The following is a 12,931-nucleotide window of genomic DNA, read 5'->3' on the forward strand; positions in this document are numbered from 1 at the left end:
GGAAACATTCTAAATTGAGAAGTCCTAAATCATTCATTTCAATCCTGCAAAATGAGCAGACGCCGTGAAGGGATATTAAAAGCAAACAAACGGAAAATGAAGAATGGAGACAATGGTTGAGAAATATTGGCAGTACCAGAGAAAGTCAGAATAGAGACACGACACGAGGCGGTCACACCACAGCGAAATGCATCAACAAGCCAATCTCGGTCGGCGCCACGTAATGACTTTATTATCCAACTTTTAAACCGTACAGAAGCTAGTAGTACCATAGATAAAACAGAGAAATAAATAGTATAGTGTACAGTAGCGCATTAAAAAGGACACAGAGACGTGACATGCTTGTTCCATCGATACTGGGATGTGTGGACTTAAAAAAAAAAAACTGCACTTCTCATGCACGATAACTACCAAGTCAGGTGATGTGGATGTGGCATAAATACAATCAGAATTAACATGGGATAGCATAGATTGTTGTTTGGTTCTACTGAAATTTCATCATAGTGTTTACCGTGTCTGGCACTGAATCGGGAGAAAAGTTGATATATTTTGATGTTCAATATGTAAAAAGCGTCCTGGTATCTAAACCTGTAAAATTGTTATCCTCCACACGGACAAATAAACAGTCCTTTTCACAGTCAAAATTCTGACACAGGAGTCATGAGCTGTAGCAGAAATGTCAACAGTCGTCGTTATGAATGTGAAGAGCTGCTTCGGTGAAACTTAACAGTTTGGCCTTTGCGACCTTGAGTTACCGTTAGTTACCGTCCCCTCCAAAAGTATTGGGACAGCAAGGTCAATTGCTTTGTTTTTGTTGTACAGTATATTTGAAGAAGCCTGTCAATTCACCAGACTGCTGTTTTTTTTCCATTAGAATTTTTTTCAAGCTGGAATTCTCAACTTTTGTCTCATATTCATCTTTTGTTCTGATCCTCAAATGTTTTCATCATCGCAAAACAAAACAAAGGAAGTGACCTTGCCCTTCGAAGACTTTTGGAGGGGACTGCATATACAGCTCCTAGCCATCCAGTGGCTTCCCCAAGTACACCATCGTGACCTCAGTGTTGCCGTATACTGCAGAGACAGCAGGGAACAGGCAGGCTTTGGGCAGTCCCCGAAACGCAACTCCCAGAAACTCAAAACCCCTCTCAAAGGCTAACGTCTTGTCATCCATGTCGAGGATCACTCGTATTCTCTCGCCAATCTGCAGAAATCAACAAAATAGGCGATGGTGTTAATGTCAGTCATAAAAGTGTAAGAAGACGTTAAGCGCTTTATAGACGGAAGACTGCTCAGTTATGGTTCCGACCTGATATTTGGGTGCATTGTTACATTGTGGGAAGTTCCCGTTCACCTCCCCGTTGTGGAGCAGGTTGTTGTCGACCAGGTTCCAGCCCCAGCTCTGGTCATCACTGCCCAGAAGGGCCACATAGCCTTGGCACTGCATAGATGCCCGCTTGGTTGCAATGCCGATCACTGCCACCGTGCCCAGAGGGCCTTCCCACCAGATCTCCCAGGCGTGGCGCCCTTCCGAAAAGCCAATCTTGCCCCGTGCTCCATCTGTGCTCTGGGCGATGGGGTTGCGGTGCAGGGTGAATCCGTTCTTCTTCACGTACACGTTGCGAGAGCAGTCATGGGAGCTCAGAGCATGTTGGAAGGATTTGAGCTGGAAGCAGATCAGATTTTATCTTATGTGTAATATATTACACGGTTTTAATATCAGAGTTAAGATTTGAACCCTGAACCTCAGAGGTGCATGGCACAAAAGCGAACTACTATCTGGGAAACAAATCCCATTTGCCACCCCGTGTTGTAGACTCAAAGTAAACATATCGCCTATTCTGTTTGTTCCCTAATACTTTTCAACTTCACCAATCCTCCAATAAGATGCATTGTTTTGCTCATTATTAGTCCCTTCATGCTTACGTCTAATGCAAGAGGCACATTCACGTGCAGCGATGGTGCAAATCAAACACATTGGTGATAATCAACGGGTTTCCCAATGCGAACCTAAGAGTAAACCCACCTTGCCCTTGTAGGAAGGGAGGTTGCACAGGATGTCAGACCGCAGAGCTTCGTCACTTAGTGTTCGAGCACCCAAGCTGCGCCACACCTCGCTGTTTTCATCCACCAGAATGTTGTTCCAATGCCAGCACACTAACGCGCATCGAGTCAAATCGACGAGCTCCAAATATGAGAAAATTAGCTCCAGGACCCGAGCAGGTAACCTCCCGGCCACCCCTGCTCCTCCCCCGGATGCCGCAGTGTAGAGAGGGCCGGCGGAGCTGCAACTAGCTCCGGCTGCTGCGCCCAGACTAGAGGAGCCTCCACCGGCCGCGCCCGACATAATAGTCCCACCGTTTGCAAACGAGTGAAAACTGTCACCCAACACCATAAAATGTCCCCCGGTTATTAGTTTAATTTCGTCATTTATGCTATTGACACATTCATAAATGCTACTGGAACCACAACCGTATGGATCCCATTCCAGTTCGACCGCTGACGGGAACTGATGCGTAAGGTCTTTGAAGAAAAAAATAAATACGAATAATTAAAATTATAAGCAAAGAATATATCCTATATAACTTATTCTAATTTAGTTTGTTTGTCTATTATGATTTGTTTATTACGTTTGAGTGCAAAAAGAATGCAAAATTATCACCAAAGCAAAATATATTTTTATCACACGCTGGGACCTCGGCTGACGTCAGAACGCATTCAGGCGCATTCGGTGCAGACGGTTGTAGTCCAGTGTCGTTTGTAGTCCAGTGTAATTTTTTTGAGGCACGTTTTTGTCAACGATGACGAGAACAAAACACAAATAATATGTATCATTATGTAATCGTGTATCATAAACATGTCTATAAAATAGTGTATATTAAATATTTTTCCGGGGAAAAAAGGACACACAAAATCCTGAACACATTTGCAAAGTAATTAGAAGTAGAGTTGTAATTGTATTCGTATTTTTCTTGTTTTTACACAATTTTGCGTTGTTGTTAAGTAACATTTTTATGACTATAATTCTAAATTTAAAACAAACAAATCCGATGCCGTTATCGCCCCCTACTCACGTGACACCATACGGAAGTGACGCGAGGCACTCAAAAGAGTTCAGCATCTGGGAGCAAAACACCAGCCAGCTTAAATTTATTTGCCATCGGAGATCCAAAGAAGCGTATTTGCAGACGGCAATAACATCTACCAGTAAGTTATTTGAGTTGATTACGGCATTTTGGTAAGTGTTGTATTGTGTGCCATGTTGGGACAAGCAGTGGTGCAGAACACAGCTGTCCGGCTGGCTGCCTCCTGAGCTGCGGCCTGGCGGTAAGCTGCCGCCTCCTGGCTGCTGTGCACTCACTCCAGAGGTTGTTGGGGTTTTGCATGCTCAGACAGGTGATTGGCATGCCGATCGCCTACAAAATAACATAGTATGAACATTTCACGTTTTTAGTGCAAAGCACATATGGTGAGCTGAGGTTGAACCGCTCGTTCGCCTCACTCGTTTAAGCTAGCTAATGATAAAGCGTCGATGGGTTTCACCTTCGCACACCTTGCCAAAATTCCTTCATAGCATCCAGAGGGAGGACAGCTAACTGCGCTTCCAATAACGCCAATAACGTGCATCAAACTGATTTCGAATCGTCTTTGAAGTCAAATTTGCGAGCTGCCCGCCTGCAATCAACTTCTTATCATTTTAATCGCATTCACTCTCCCCAGTTAGTTTTTTTTTTGGTCCAAACTGCGATCTAAAATGCTTGTTCAGTTGAAGAAAAAAAATGATATTCGTCTAATAACGTCGCATTAGATCGGTTTTTTTTTGTCCTCAGACACCGAGAGTGTATATTTTGATTTTTCACAACTGCGTAACAAGCGTGTAGTCATTTTGAGACCCGGACGCCCGTCACCGCCTCAGCCGTTGTGCAGTGCGACATGGCCGCCGCTAGAGGGCACACCTGACGTGACATTCACGAGACTTGAGCTTTCCCATTCAAGCGACTAGCGGTTAAACATGATCAGTTTGTGATCAGAGATCACCCATATTATTTAGAGTAAAGGGGAAAAATAATTTAGAAAAATACAATCAACTGGTTGCCTAAATTTGCACTCCCTCAAACTGTCCGGGGCTTGTGCTGTCAGATTGATGTTAAAAATGTCTGGAAATCCTTCGAGAACATCTGAACTTTATTTGGGGTTACTTATGAATGCTTTAAATAGTGGGTGATGTATGCTGACTATTACATTAGTTTGAATTTGCTTGGTTATTTCTGAACACAGCTACATTCCCAGTTATAATCAGCTGGTGGACATGCACAGCCGCAGGTTGTTTTTATTTTTCATTTACTGTCTCTAAAACATTTGAGTTTTAACAATTGAGTTGTACAGGACACGATGGGTCACATTACTGGTGATGAAACAAAGAAAAATATCGAATATTATTTTAACAAAGGTGTGTAGACATTTTCTATTCACTGTAGGTGTAAGAATATGATATATAAGGTAATCTATACAATTTTTTTTTAATTGCAGGATTTGGTGGCCATAATGAATCCAGTGTACAGCCCTGCACCAACAGGGGTCCCCTTTACCAATTCCAAGGGTTTAAGCTATCCGGGTAAGTTCTTGCATCAATTATCATTCACAAATGACATTTTGCAATTATTTAATGTTGTTTTATTTGTTGTTGGCGACGACAGCTGGCTTCCCTGTTGGTTACGCAACAGCGGCCCCAGCATACACTCCAAATGTCTACCAAGGAGCGAATCCAGCATTCTCAAGTGGTAAAATATTTATTTTCTTAGACATTTTCTAACAAAGTGGAGTATTTTGTCTTTGGGGAGAGTGAAAATTTGATACAGTTCTTCTGTAATCTACTTCCCTTGCATGCGTGCCTATTGATGTGACCGATGAGTTGCGTGCGAATGCATGACAATTTCAATTCTGTGATTCAGGTTACGCCCCTGGTGCTCCATTTAAAATGTCCTGTTCCCCCAACACTGGGACTGTTCCACCATACTCATCCTCACCTAACCCATACCCAGCTGCTGTATACCCGGTCAGGAGCACCTACCCCCAACATAACCCTTATGCACAGGTATGTAGTATTTTGCGGCTTTGCTTACTTGATAAAACTCAAAAATCCCCGTCTCATAAATTGTTGTGCTTGCTGTGACGCAGGCGCTGATACCTTCACAACAGCAAGGTACTTACTTCACACAGCCTCTGTATGCGGCACCACCTCACGTGATCCATCACACAACGGTGGTCCAGCCCAACGGGATGCCCGCGGCCATGTATGCGCCCTCCATCCCTCCTCCCCGTAACAATGGGGTTGCAATGGGCATGGTGGCCGGCACCACGATGGCCATGTCAGCTGGTGGGTAGCTTTACAGTATTAATTACTCTGCTCAACAAATTTTTATGACCGTTTAAAAAAAATAAATAAATAAAAAATGCCGCCGATTTTTGTTCACTTTGCATGTCAGGAACTTTGCTGTCGACTCCGTCACCGGCGCCTGCCGCTCTCGCCCCGCACCCTGTCACCATGCCCACATATCGGCCCGCCGGCACGCACAGCTATAGCTATGTGCCCCCTCAGTGGTGAATTTGAAGCAGAGTGAGTATGACGTGTGAACAGTGTTGACGTGCCCATTAAGTGCAGACAGTCAAGTCTTTTTTTTTTTTTTTTTTTTTTGTATGGATGTGCGTGTCTCTCTGCAGGTGAGGTGGTACATATGCATTCACACTCCACTCCAGTGTTTTTTGCTAGCGGTGTTGGACCAACTCTGCCAGCATCTGCAACCAGTTTGTCTTCTTCCAGTATAATGTGAATCTGAAACCATGTAGGTCCATTATGACATGGAGGCGGTCGGAGACGTCCATCCTCATGTCTTAATGGAATTAGGCTTCACTCAACGCCGCACCCCGACAAGCCTGTTGCATATCTCACATCCAACGGCCTGAGCCTCCATGCAATTATTTCTACAGGCTGTCATGCAAATTTTAGAGTTTTAACTAGCTTGTGGTGAAATTGGAGTTTGGAGTAGTTTATCCCCACTTATTTTAGAGATGCGTCTGATGTTGAATGCATGTTCTGTATGTTGATATGTCAAGTAACGCTAGCTCAATCAACCTGCTGTGGCAGATGCAAACTCCTTCAAAAGGAACACATCCAAAGGACGTTAAAAGTAATAAATTTTTGACGCTGGCTCGCCCAGTCACCGCATCTTAAACGTAAAACAAGATGAGAAGTGTTAATGCAGAAAAAGAAAATTGCAACACTGCACTGTCGTGTGCAGAGCCAACTGTTCTTGTTTTCACAGCTACGTGTTTAATTAAGTGGAGCGTGTTCGTTTTGTTTGATTTCTTTCGGTGATGCAGTACGTGCATTTGGTTTTACCGTTATTGTATTTTAAGGAAAGTGTGGGACGTCGTGGCTGTGGCCGCATTCCGTTCCGGCTTAATCGTTTAAAGTTCTCAAAGTCTGATCCGTATCTTAATGAGAAGAGTTCTGACTTCATGTTTAGACCTGAAGAAGCTTTTTTTGTTTATGCTTGAAACCTTTTTGGGTAATGTTAGTGGGATGAGAATTGATCTGTTTAATCCCTGACACCCATTTATAGAGTGAATACGCGTGAACCAGTGGTTGTTTGTGTGCGTGTGTGTGTGTGTGTGTGTGTGTGTGTGCGTGTGCTTGTTTAAATTAGAGACTATAAGAAATGGTGTCATACAGGTTGTCTCATTTATTTAGTTTTTAAGTAGGTCTTAAACACTACACCCAAGGCTCCAGACTAACATATTTTTATTAGGAGCACAGTGGTCCCCTAACATGAAATTTTAGGGGTTCACAAATTGACTTGCAAATTAAAAATTGTCATTTCTACTCATTTTCACTGTATTATTGAAAATGGGTGGACGTTTGCCAGCAATAAAAATTGTCATGAATGGAAAAAAAAATAAAAATAAATAAAACAGCTGATTTATTGGCCATAGGTGCGAGAACATAAAAAGTTGTTGCACGTCCTCAAATTATAGGCCCTAATGTAATTAATAATAATTATTAAAAATAATTAATAATTATTTTGAATAATTAATAATTATTATTTTAGGGCAAAAAGACATCATTTAGGGGCAGTCTGGAGCCCTGACTACACCACTAACTACAAAAGTTGAAGAAATCCATTACTATTAAACTGCATTTCTGAATAGCTCTACCAATGAGAAGAACTAAGGAATTCCATGCTGTTATTGACATTGCTTGCAGCAGTAGCATCAGCTGACTCGAAACCACTGTCCCCAACTTGCTTTACGATGTCACCTGAGTTCCATTATCTGTTTTGTATGTTATTTTTATTTTGGTTCTTGTTTTGTATTCTAAATAAAAGAGCAAAAATAAAAAATATCTAAGAATAAACTTGCTTGCCATTGTACAATCCTTGATGACATATTTCTCTGCATGTTGTAAATGTGACAAGTTCTCACAAGTTTTTATGCTCGAATCAAATGCTTAGATTTGACTTCCTTTGACAGCTAATGTTTTATTGTGCCTTATTTTGTCCTCAAACACGTTGAGCGGATATTTTCATTTCCACAGCAGGCAAGAAAGGTGAAGCCTGGGTAGTGAAAGAGAAGGAAAATGATTGAGAAAGGAATACAAATGCTGATCAAAATCTGATCATTAATCTCAAATGTAAGGGAAAGATATATATATATGCACGTAATTATGAAAGAAAATTATTGAATGATGGACTTAAATTGACTGTAATCCAAAGCAGTAACCATTAACACCAATAGGTGGCGACAATGCGCTATGACAGTATACCTTTAAATAGAAGAAGAATAACGACCATCCCCACTTCCCAGCATGCATTTCGGCGCGCGCACTTAGAATTTATTTACGCCAGCGGTTTTTTGAACATTGTCATATATTTGACATGCGAATTTCAACGTAATTAGAACCTTCTTAAATTCTGTGGCGAAAGTAGTAGCAGAGTACAACAAGTTTAGTGTTCTATTTTGCGTTGCCGTGTAGTGTCTGGGTTGTCATTTATGTACACTTTCACAAATCATTTTGTTCCCCGTCGTAGTTTGGAATAATTCATGAATTTGTCTGTCGTCTTCAAGCACAGGTAACAAATGTAACAATAAACCAAATTCTTTCAAATGACTCTCATGACACCGCGTATAGATATTTTTCTTCAGGAGAAATTATTTTTGAATGTCTTAAAATTGTCATTTTTAGGTTAGCACAAGAGAACGAATTTAATGCACCCTGGAGCACATTTTTTGCACACGGGACTGAAGTTGTTGAGTTTGCAGCGTATTGAGGATGAGCAGCCCTACAAGCACTCCCAAACCAGTTGACCTCTTTCACAATTTATGGCTACAACTACGGGAATGCCACCAAAAAGGACTTGAGGGTAACACGTCTTTGCAATGTCAACAAAAAAAATCTTACTTCTGGACGTCATGTGATTAGAGAAGTGATGTTAAATGTGTATTAGATCAGTAATGAAATGTATGATGGTTTTTGGTTTTCAAGTGTTTGGTATTGCACAATGAGTATGTTTCTGATTTTTAGAACTTGAGGAAAAAGTGTGCAAGTTGAAAAAAGAACGCCGTCTGTGAGTATATAGCATTTTTGACCCTAATGATCACTAAATGCTTTTATATTGCCATGTTTATCTGAGATTATTTCATTTTAACTCTGATTTAACTAAAACCAACTGTTTCGGTCATCGCAGAGATGCAGAGAGTCTTCAACTGTTTTATACTCATAACCAGGAGTTGAAGGAGCAAACCAAATCTTTGCATGAGTCCAATAGTCTCTTGGAGGACAGGTAACTCTTTGCGTCTTGTTTTAAGGAAGCTTACATTACGTTAGCACTATTTATGCTTCTTCTCAGGAAGAACATTTCAATATAAAATAGAATCCTTTGCAGAAATCTCACTAGTGTCACTTAATGTGAAGACTGATCACCTTTGATACCGCTTTCAGGCTGCGAACAAAAGAATGTGATCGATGCACAATCTTGGAAGAAAACCTAAAAAATTGCCAAGATCATAGCGAGCGGACCATCACCAAACTGAGTGAGTGTTTATTATGTTTATGTATGGGTCTTTAATGCTTGTCTTTTTGCTTTGTATCGGAAAAAATGATTTTACTCTTACAATAAATCACACCATTGCCAAAAAATTTAAATATTTTTACACTGCAATATTGCAGTAAATTGCTTCATATGCGTGTGTATATATGTATATGTTTGTGTTTGACTGTTCTGGACAGAGTATCAAAGAAAGTGCCTGGAGGATGAAAACCGCAAACTGCATGCTCAGCTGCAAATATTAAAGACATGGTGAGTGCATCTCGACCAGGTATTTTCAGCTTTTAATCATTATTTTGTTGCGGAAATAATTGTGCATGTGCTTTATAGTCTGCTTTTTGCTGTTTAGTGATGGTTTTTAAGTACTTGTAAGTGCAAACTCTCTGTTTCCAAGCTCATCTCTGTGTGATGTTGTTGTTTTTGTTGTTATTATTAGCTCCAAACCACATGTGGCCCTCTCGCCAGAACACGATGATGGCGTCATCCCAGACTCACCAGTCATGGCCAACTTACTTCCTGTGGCCAACAAACTGAAGAAACGTAAAAACATGGACAACAGCAAACATGTTCACTATACAGAGGAGCCCTCATTCAAGTTCACCAGATCACTCTTCAAAGGTCAATTGGAAATGTCTATTTTGGGATTCTGAACTAGGCACCAGAAGCAGTGCATGTAGTAAAACTAAGATGAAGTCTTTTTGTGCTTTGTTTTAGATAAAGAATCAAGTGATGCCAAAAGAACACAAGTGCTTGTTCCTAACACATGTCAAATGGAAACGTCCCCAATTTTAGGTAAGATTTGAACTGGCATTATTGCATGTTAGAGTATTATTTCTGGGATAACCAAAGCTTGTTATGTCAGTCTTGGTTACAATCTACTAGCATTCTGATTGACATTTTTATAAAAGTTGAAGGAAATGACGCGCTTCGGTTTTGCTCTAGGCTAAGTATTATTTTTCATTTTTGCATTTCATTTTTGTGGGTTTCTGTTGATATTGTTGTCTGTCTAATATCAGGAGAGGAAGAAAGTGAAGAAACGATAGCAGAAACATGTGGCCTTGAACTTGTCAACACGTTTCATAATGTAGGTTGTTCTCGTGCCCCAACCTTCTTGATATGCACTCAAATACAGTTCTTTGACTCGCGTCTCTAATTTTTTTTCCCTTCTCAGAAAATCACAGCTGCAGGAAAGCGATGTAGCTCAGAATCGCCCCTGTTGTCGGATCTAAAGTAAGGACTAAAAATTCATCATTTACAAAATAATAAGAAAAAATACCAAGCATAATTTTAACAACCTTTACAACCTAACCTTTTTTGTGTGAAGGGCTCGTCACACCCCTTCACCATCCACATCCATGCAGAGTCCAGACTCGACCACAGCAAAGTCACCATCTCTTCTTCCATGTGAAAAGCGGACGGAGATTGATTCTATTGCCAAAGAAAAAATGACAAAGCAAGATGATGAACCAAAGGGGCTGGAGGAGGGCAAAACGTGTGACCAAGTAAATGGGAAGAAATTGCCCCCCCAAGTGGAGCCGATGAAACAAACCTGCAAGACCATCAACGCTCAAAGCATCACGAAGTCGCCTGGCAGCACGGTTCGCTATTTATTGTCAACATCCAATATGGGAACATTAACACGCTCTTTTCATGAGAAGGATGGATAAATAGGATTTAAGTCTGATTTAAAAAAAAAAAAAAAATCTCTAAACAGGTTCAAAGTCTCAACCAAACATTAAGTGTCGATTGTGGTAGTCCTGCTTTCAAGAAGCCAAACGTGAGACCTAAACAACGAGAGCACCACAGACGAAACCACCTTCAGGTTCAGAGTGCTCCACACAAACCAGCTCATCCAGAGGATGGTAAACTTGCTTTGCCGTTGTTGACGATTGTGCTGTTTGTACATTGTTTGCATCTCCGAAATCATTTCATTCTGTCTGGATTTTGCCAATTGTGTTCTTTTCAAAGAGAGGAAACACGGAGTGGAGAACATGTGGAGCATTGACCCCGCACTCGGCCTGTCCATGTTTGACAGTCAGCAAGTAGCAGAGGAGGTAGGTAGAATAATAGCCTCCGGAAAGCGCATTCTTGAGTCCTTGATTAATTTTGTGAAGAGAAAAAATATGATATATATTTTTCTTAAATATCTTTGAGTGAGTTTATTTTTCTGGGAAAAAAAAATGTACAAAATGAGATCTTGCACTCAATGTTAGTTTCTTCTCCCTATCCCCTGTCTTGTACTTTATTTACTTTATTATTATTCTAGCTATATCCTTCTGTTTCTGGGATTAAATGTACAAAAATAACATGATAAATAATTTTCCGCATTTTTTTTTACAGTTTAAGTTTTTTTTTTCTGTTTACAAGCAGAAAGAATTACCTGATAGCGACTGCACTTGGATCAGTCACAGCTTACTCCAAGGTCGAGGAGAAAAAGATCAGGATGAGCACGACGTGTCAGGTGATGCAATCTCATCCCAATTCGTTGAAAGAAATCACGTTTGGCATTTTTTTTTGTCAAAGCCAGATGCTGAAGAATGACTCATATTTTCTTACCAAGGAATTGGTGACAAGGCCAACGACAGTCTGGATCGAATGTTTGACGCCACCGCTCACGAGGAGTACATATCTTACAACAGCTCACAAGTTGCCAGTCATCCACGTGATGTTGAGGAGGAGGAGGAGGAGGAGGAGGAAGATGGTACGTACAGTATAGTTTGACAAAATCCACTCGCAAGTCCTACTACATTAAGTGTAGATGTACAACCAGACTAGAACTGTATCACAAACGGAATCAATGTGGTCATCATTGCCGGATTAGTTTGCACACAATAATTAATCAATACAAGTGTCGATCTAAGATTGAACATTTTTATTACATGAAGCTCTCGTATTGGATCTTGAATGTGTAATTTGAACAGCTTGTGTCAGAGCAATTAAAAATAGTTATTAATGCTTCTTTCTGTCTCTCCAATTAGAACAAGAGTCTCCAGAAAACTCTCCGCGAGTGCGCAAAGTGCAGTGAGCAATTTTTGGTTTATGTGACTGACACGAGCAAGATATTTAGGTTTTCTAAGATGTTTGCATACGTGGCCTCACTTACAAAGGTTTTCAAAGGTTGCGTTTGAATTAGGTACCCAACGTTTGCACACGTGGCAGTGGTTCGCAAGAAAGATGAGAGAAGAAAACTAAAAGGCACCACCTGTAAAGAATGTGACGTTGTGAGTCTTTTGTTGCGTGTTGCAAAGTGTACACAGGATTTCCTGTGTCCTTTCAAGTATTAACTTACTGTGTGTTCGACTTGTCTCCTGGAAGTATTACACCCACCTCCCAGAAGAAGAGAAATTAAAAAAATTGTCCGAATGCTCTCGGCACCGCCATCGCTTCATTCCTCCGAGCACTCCGGAGAACTTCTGGGAAGTCGGATTCCCATCAACTCAGACGTGCATCGAAAGAGGTATCGCACTGCTTTCCTCTACGTTCGTGAAAAATGTAAATGATGGAAAAAGTGACCTTGCACTCTGCTTGTGCAGGTTATATAAAGGAGGAGAAGATCCCACGGTCTCGTTTAAGGAGAAAACAGCCTTACACTGCGTTCTTCTCCCCGAAGAATAGCCAGCAGAAGAGCCAGGCACAAAACAAGTAGCGTGTCAAAATTGCACCACAGAGCTCAGTAAAACATTTTTTTTTTTTAACATTGACTTCATCATTATTGATAGCACCCTTTTTCTCCCCAGTGTCACTAAAATTGTACTTAAAAACTTGGGGCATGCTAACGAAATAAAAAAAAAAAAATACAGAATGAAATGTGACTGCTGATTTTTTTT

The 12,931-nt window shown here is 40.8% G+C and overlaps 3 protein-coding genes across 4 annotated transcripts; 2 read left to right on the top strand and 1 right to left on the bottom strand.

Moving 5' to 3' along the window:
- Positions 1–204: 204 nt before the first annotated feature.
- fbxo45 (F-box protein 45) lies at positions 205–2,504 on the bottom strand. Its single transcript, XM_088282350.1, has 3 exons — positions 2,027–2,504; positions 1,310–1,666; positions 205–1,204 (listed from the first exon to the last, which is right to left on the bottom strand). Exons 1-3 carry the CDS (start codon positions 2,393–2,395, stop codon positions 1,019–1,021), a joined length of 912 nt encoding a protein of 303 aa, XP_088138476.1. The 5' UTR covers positions 2,396–2,504; the 3' UTR covers positions 205–1,018.
- Positions 2,505–3,065: 561 nt separating this feature from the next.
- fam168b (family with sequence similarity 168 member B) lies at positions 3,066–7,414 on the top strand. The gene is made up of 7 exons (XM_088283565.1): positions 3,066–3,207; positions 4,531–4,615; positions 4,698–4,781; positions 4,953–5,095; positions 5,179–5,377; positions 5,487–5,617; positions 5,722–7,414. The coding sequence occupies exons 2-6, from the start codon at positions 4,546–4,548 to the stop codon at positions 5,603–5,605; spliced, it is 615 nt and encodes a 204-aa protein (XP_088139691.1). The 5' UTR covers positions 3,066–3,207; positions 4,531–4,545; the 3' UTR covers positions 5,606–5,617; positions 5,722–7,414.
- Positions 7,415–7,861: 447 nt separating this feature from the next.
- Positions 7,862–12,905, top strand: rbbp8 (retinoblastoma binding protein 8). Of its 2 annotated transcripts, none has more exons than XM_088283196.1 (19): positions 7,862–8,129; positions 8,243–8,420; positions 8,582–8,624; positions 8,745–8,840; positions 8,999–9,090; positions 9,287–9,356; positions 9,541–9,722; positions 9,819–9,896; positions 10,121–10,188; positions 10,276–10,334; positions 10,429–10,702; positions 10,819–10,966; positions 11,073–11,158; positions 11,472–11,565; positions 11,665–11,805; positions 12,083–12,125; positions 12,238–12,325; positions 12,420–12,561; positions 12,638–12,905. In XM_088283196.1, exons 2-19 carry the CDS (start codon positions 8,330–8,332, stop codon positions 12,748–12,750), a joined length of 1,908 nt encoding a protein of 635 aa, XP_088139322.1. In that variant the 5' UTR covers positions 7,862–8,129; positions 8,243–8,329; the 3' UTR covers positions 12,751–12,905. The 2 variants fall into 2 exon arrangements, with proteins under 2 accessions (XP_088139322.1, XP_088139321.1); XM_088283195.1 differs by having other exon boundaries at positions 8,320–8,420.
- Positions 12,906–12,931: the final 26 nt, after the last annotated feature.

This window comes from Idiotropiscis lumnitzeri, chromosome 19, assembly GCF_059441095.1.
Source record: "Idiotropiscis lumnitzeri isolate Australia: NSW breed Sydney's pygmy pipehorse chromosome 19, RoL_Ilum_1.0, whole genome shotgun sequence".
Taxonomy (NCBI): Eukaryota; Metazoa; Chordata; class Actinopteri; order Syngnathiformes; family Syngnathidae; genus Idiotropiscis; species Idiotropiscis lumnitzeri.

What these genes read in the sequence shown, in the direction of transcription:
- fam168b (XM_088283565.1), top strand. Translation starts at nt 4,546, where the DNA reads ATGAATCCAGTGTACAGCCCTGCACCAACAGGGGTCCCCTTTACCAAT. An exon ending in CAAGGGTTTAAGCTATCCGG is followed by an intron (nt 4,616 to 4,697) that starts GTAAGTTCTTGC and finishes TGGCGACGACAG; the next exon opens with CTGGCTTCCCTGTTGGTTAC. An exon ending in GAATCCAGCATTCTCAAGTG is followed by an intron (nt 4,782 to 4,952) that starts GTAAAATATTTA and finishes TCTGTGATTCAG; the next exon opens with GTTACGCCCCTGGTGCTCCA.
- fbxo45 (XM_088282350.1), bottom strand. Translation starts at nt 2,395, where the DNA reads ATGGTGTTGGGTGACAGTTTTCACTCGTTTGCAAACGGTGGGACTATT. An exon ending in TCCCTTCCTACAAGGGCAAG is followed by an intron (nt 1,667 to 2,026) that starts GTGGGTTTACTC and finishes ATCTGCTTCCAG; the next exon opens with CTCAAATCCTTCCAACATGC. An exon ending in ACAATGCACCCAAATATCAG is followed by an intron (nt 1,205 to 1,309) that starts GTCGGAACCATA and finishes TGATTTCTGCAG; the next exon opens with ATTGGCGAGAGAATACGAGT.
- rbbp8 (XM_088283195.1), top strand. Translation starts at nt 8,101, where the DNA reads ATGAATTTGTCTGTCGTCTTCAAGCACAG. An exon ending in CACCAGATCACTCTTCAAAG is followed by an intron (nt 9,723 to 9,818) that starts GTCAATTGGAAA and finishes GCTTTGTTTTAG; the next exon opens with ATAAAGAATCAAGTGATGCC. An exon ending in CCCCTGTTGTCGGATCTAAA is followed by an intron (nt 10,335 to 10,428) that starts GTAAGGACTAAA and finishes TTTTGTGTGAAG; the next exon opens with GGCTCGTCACACCCCTTCAC.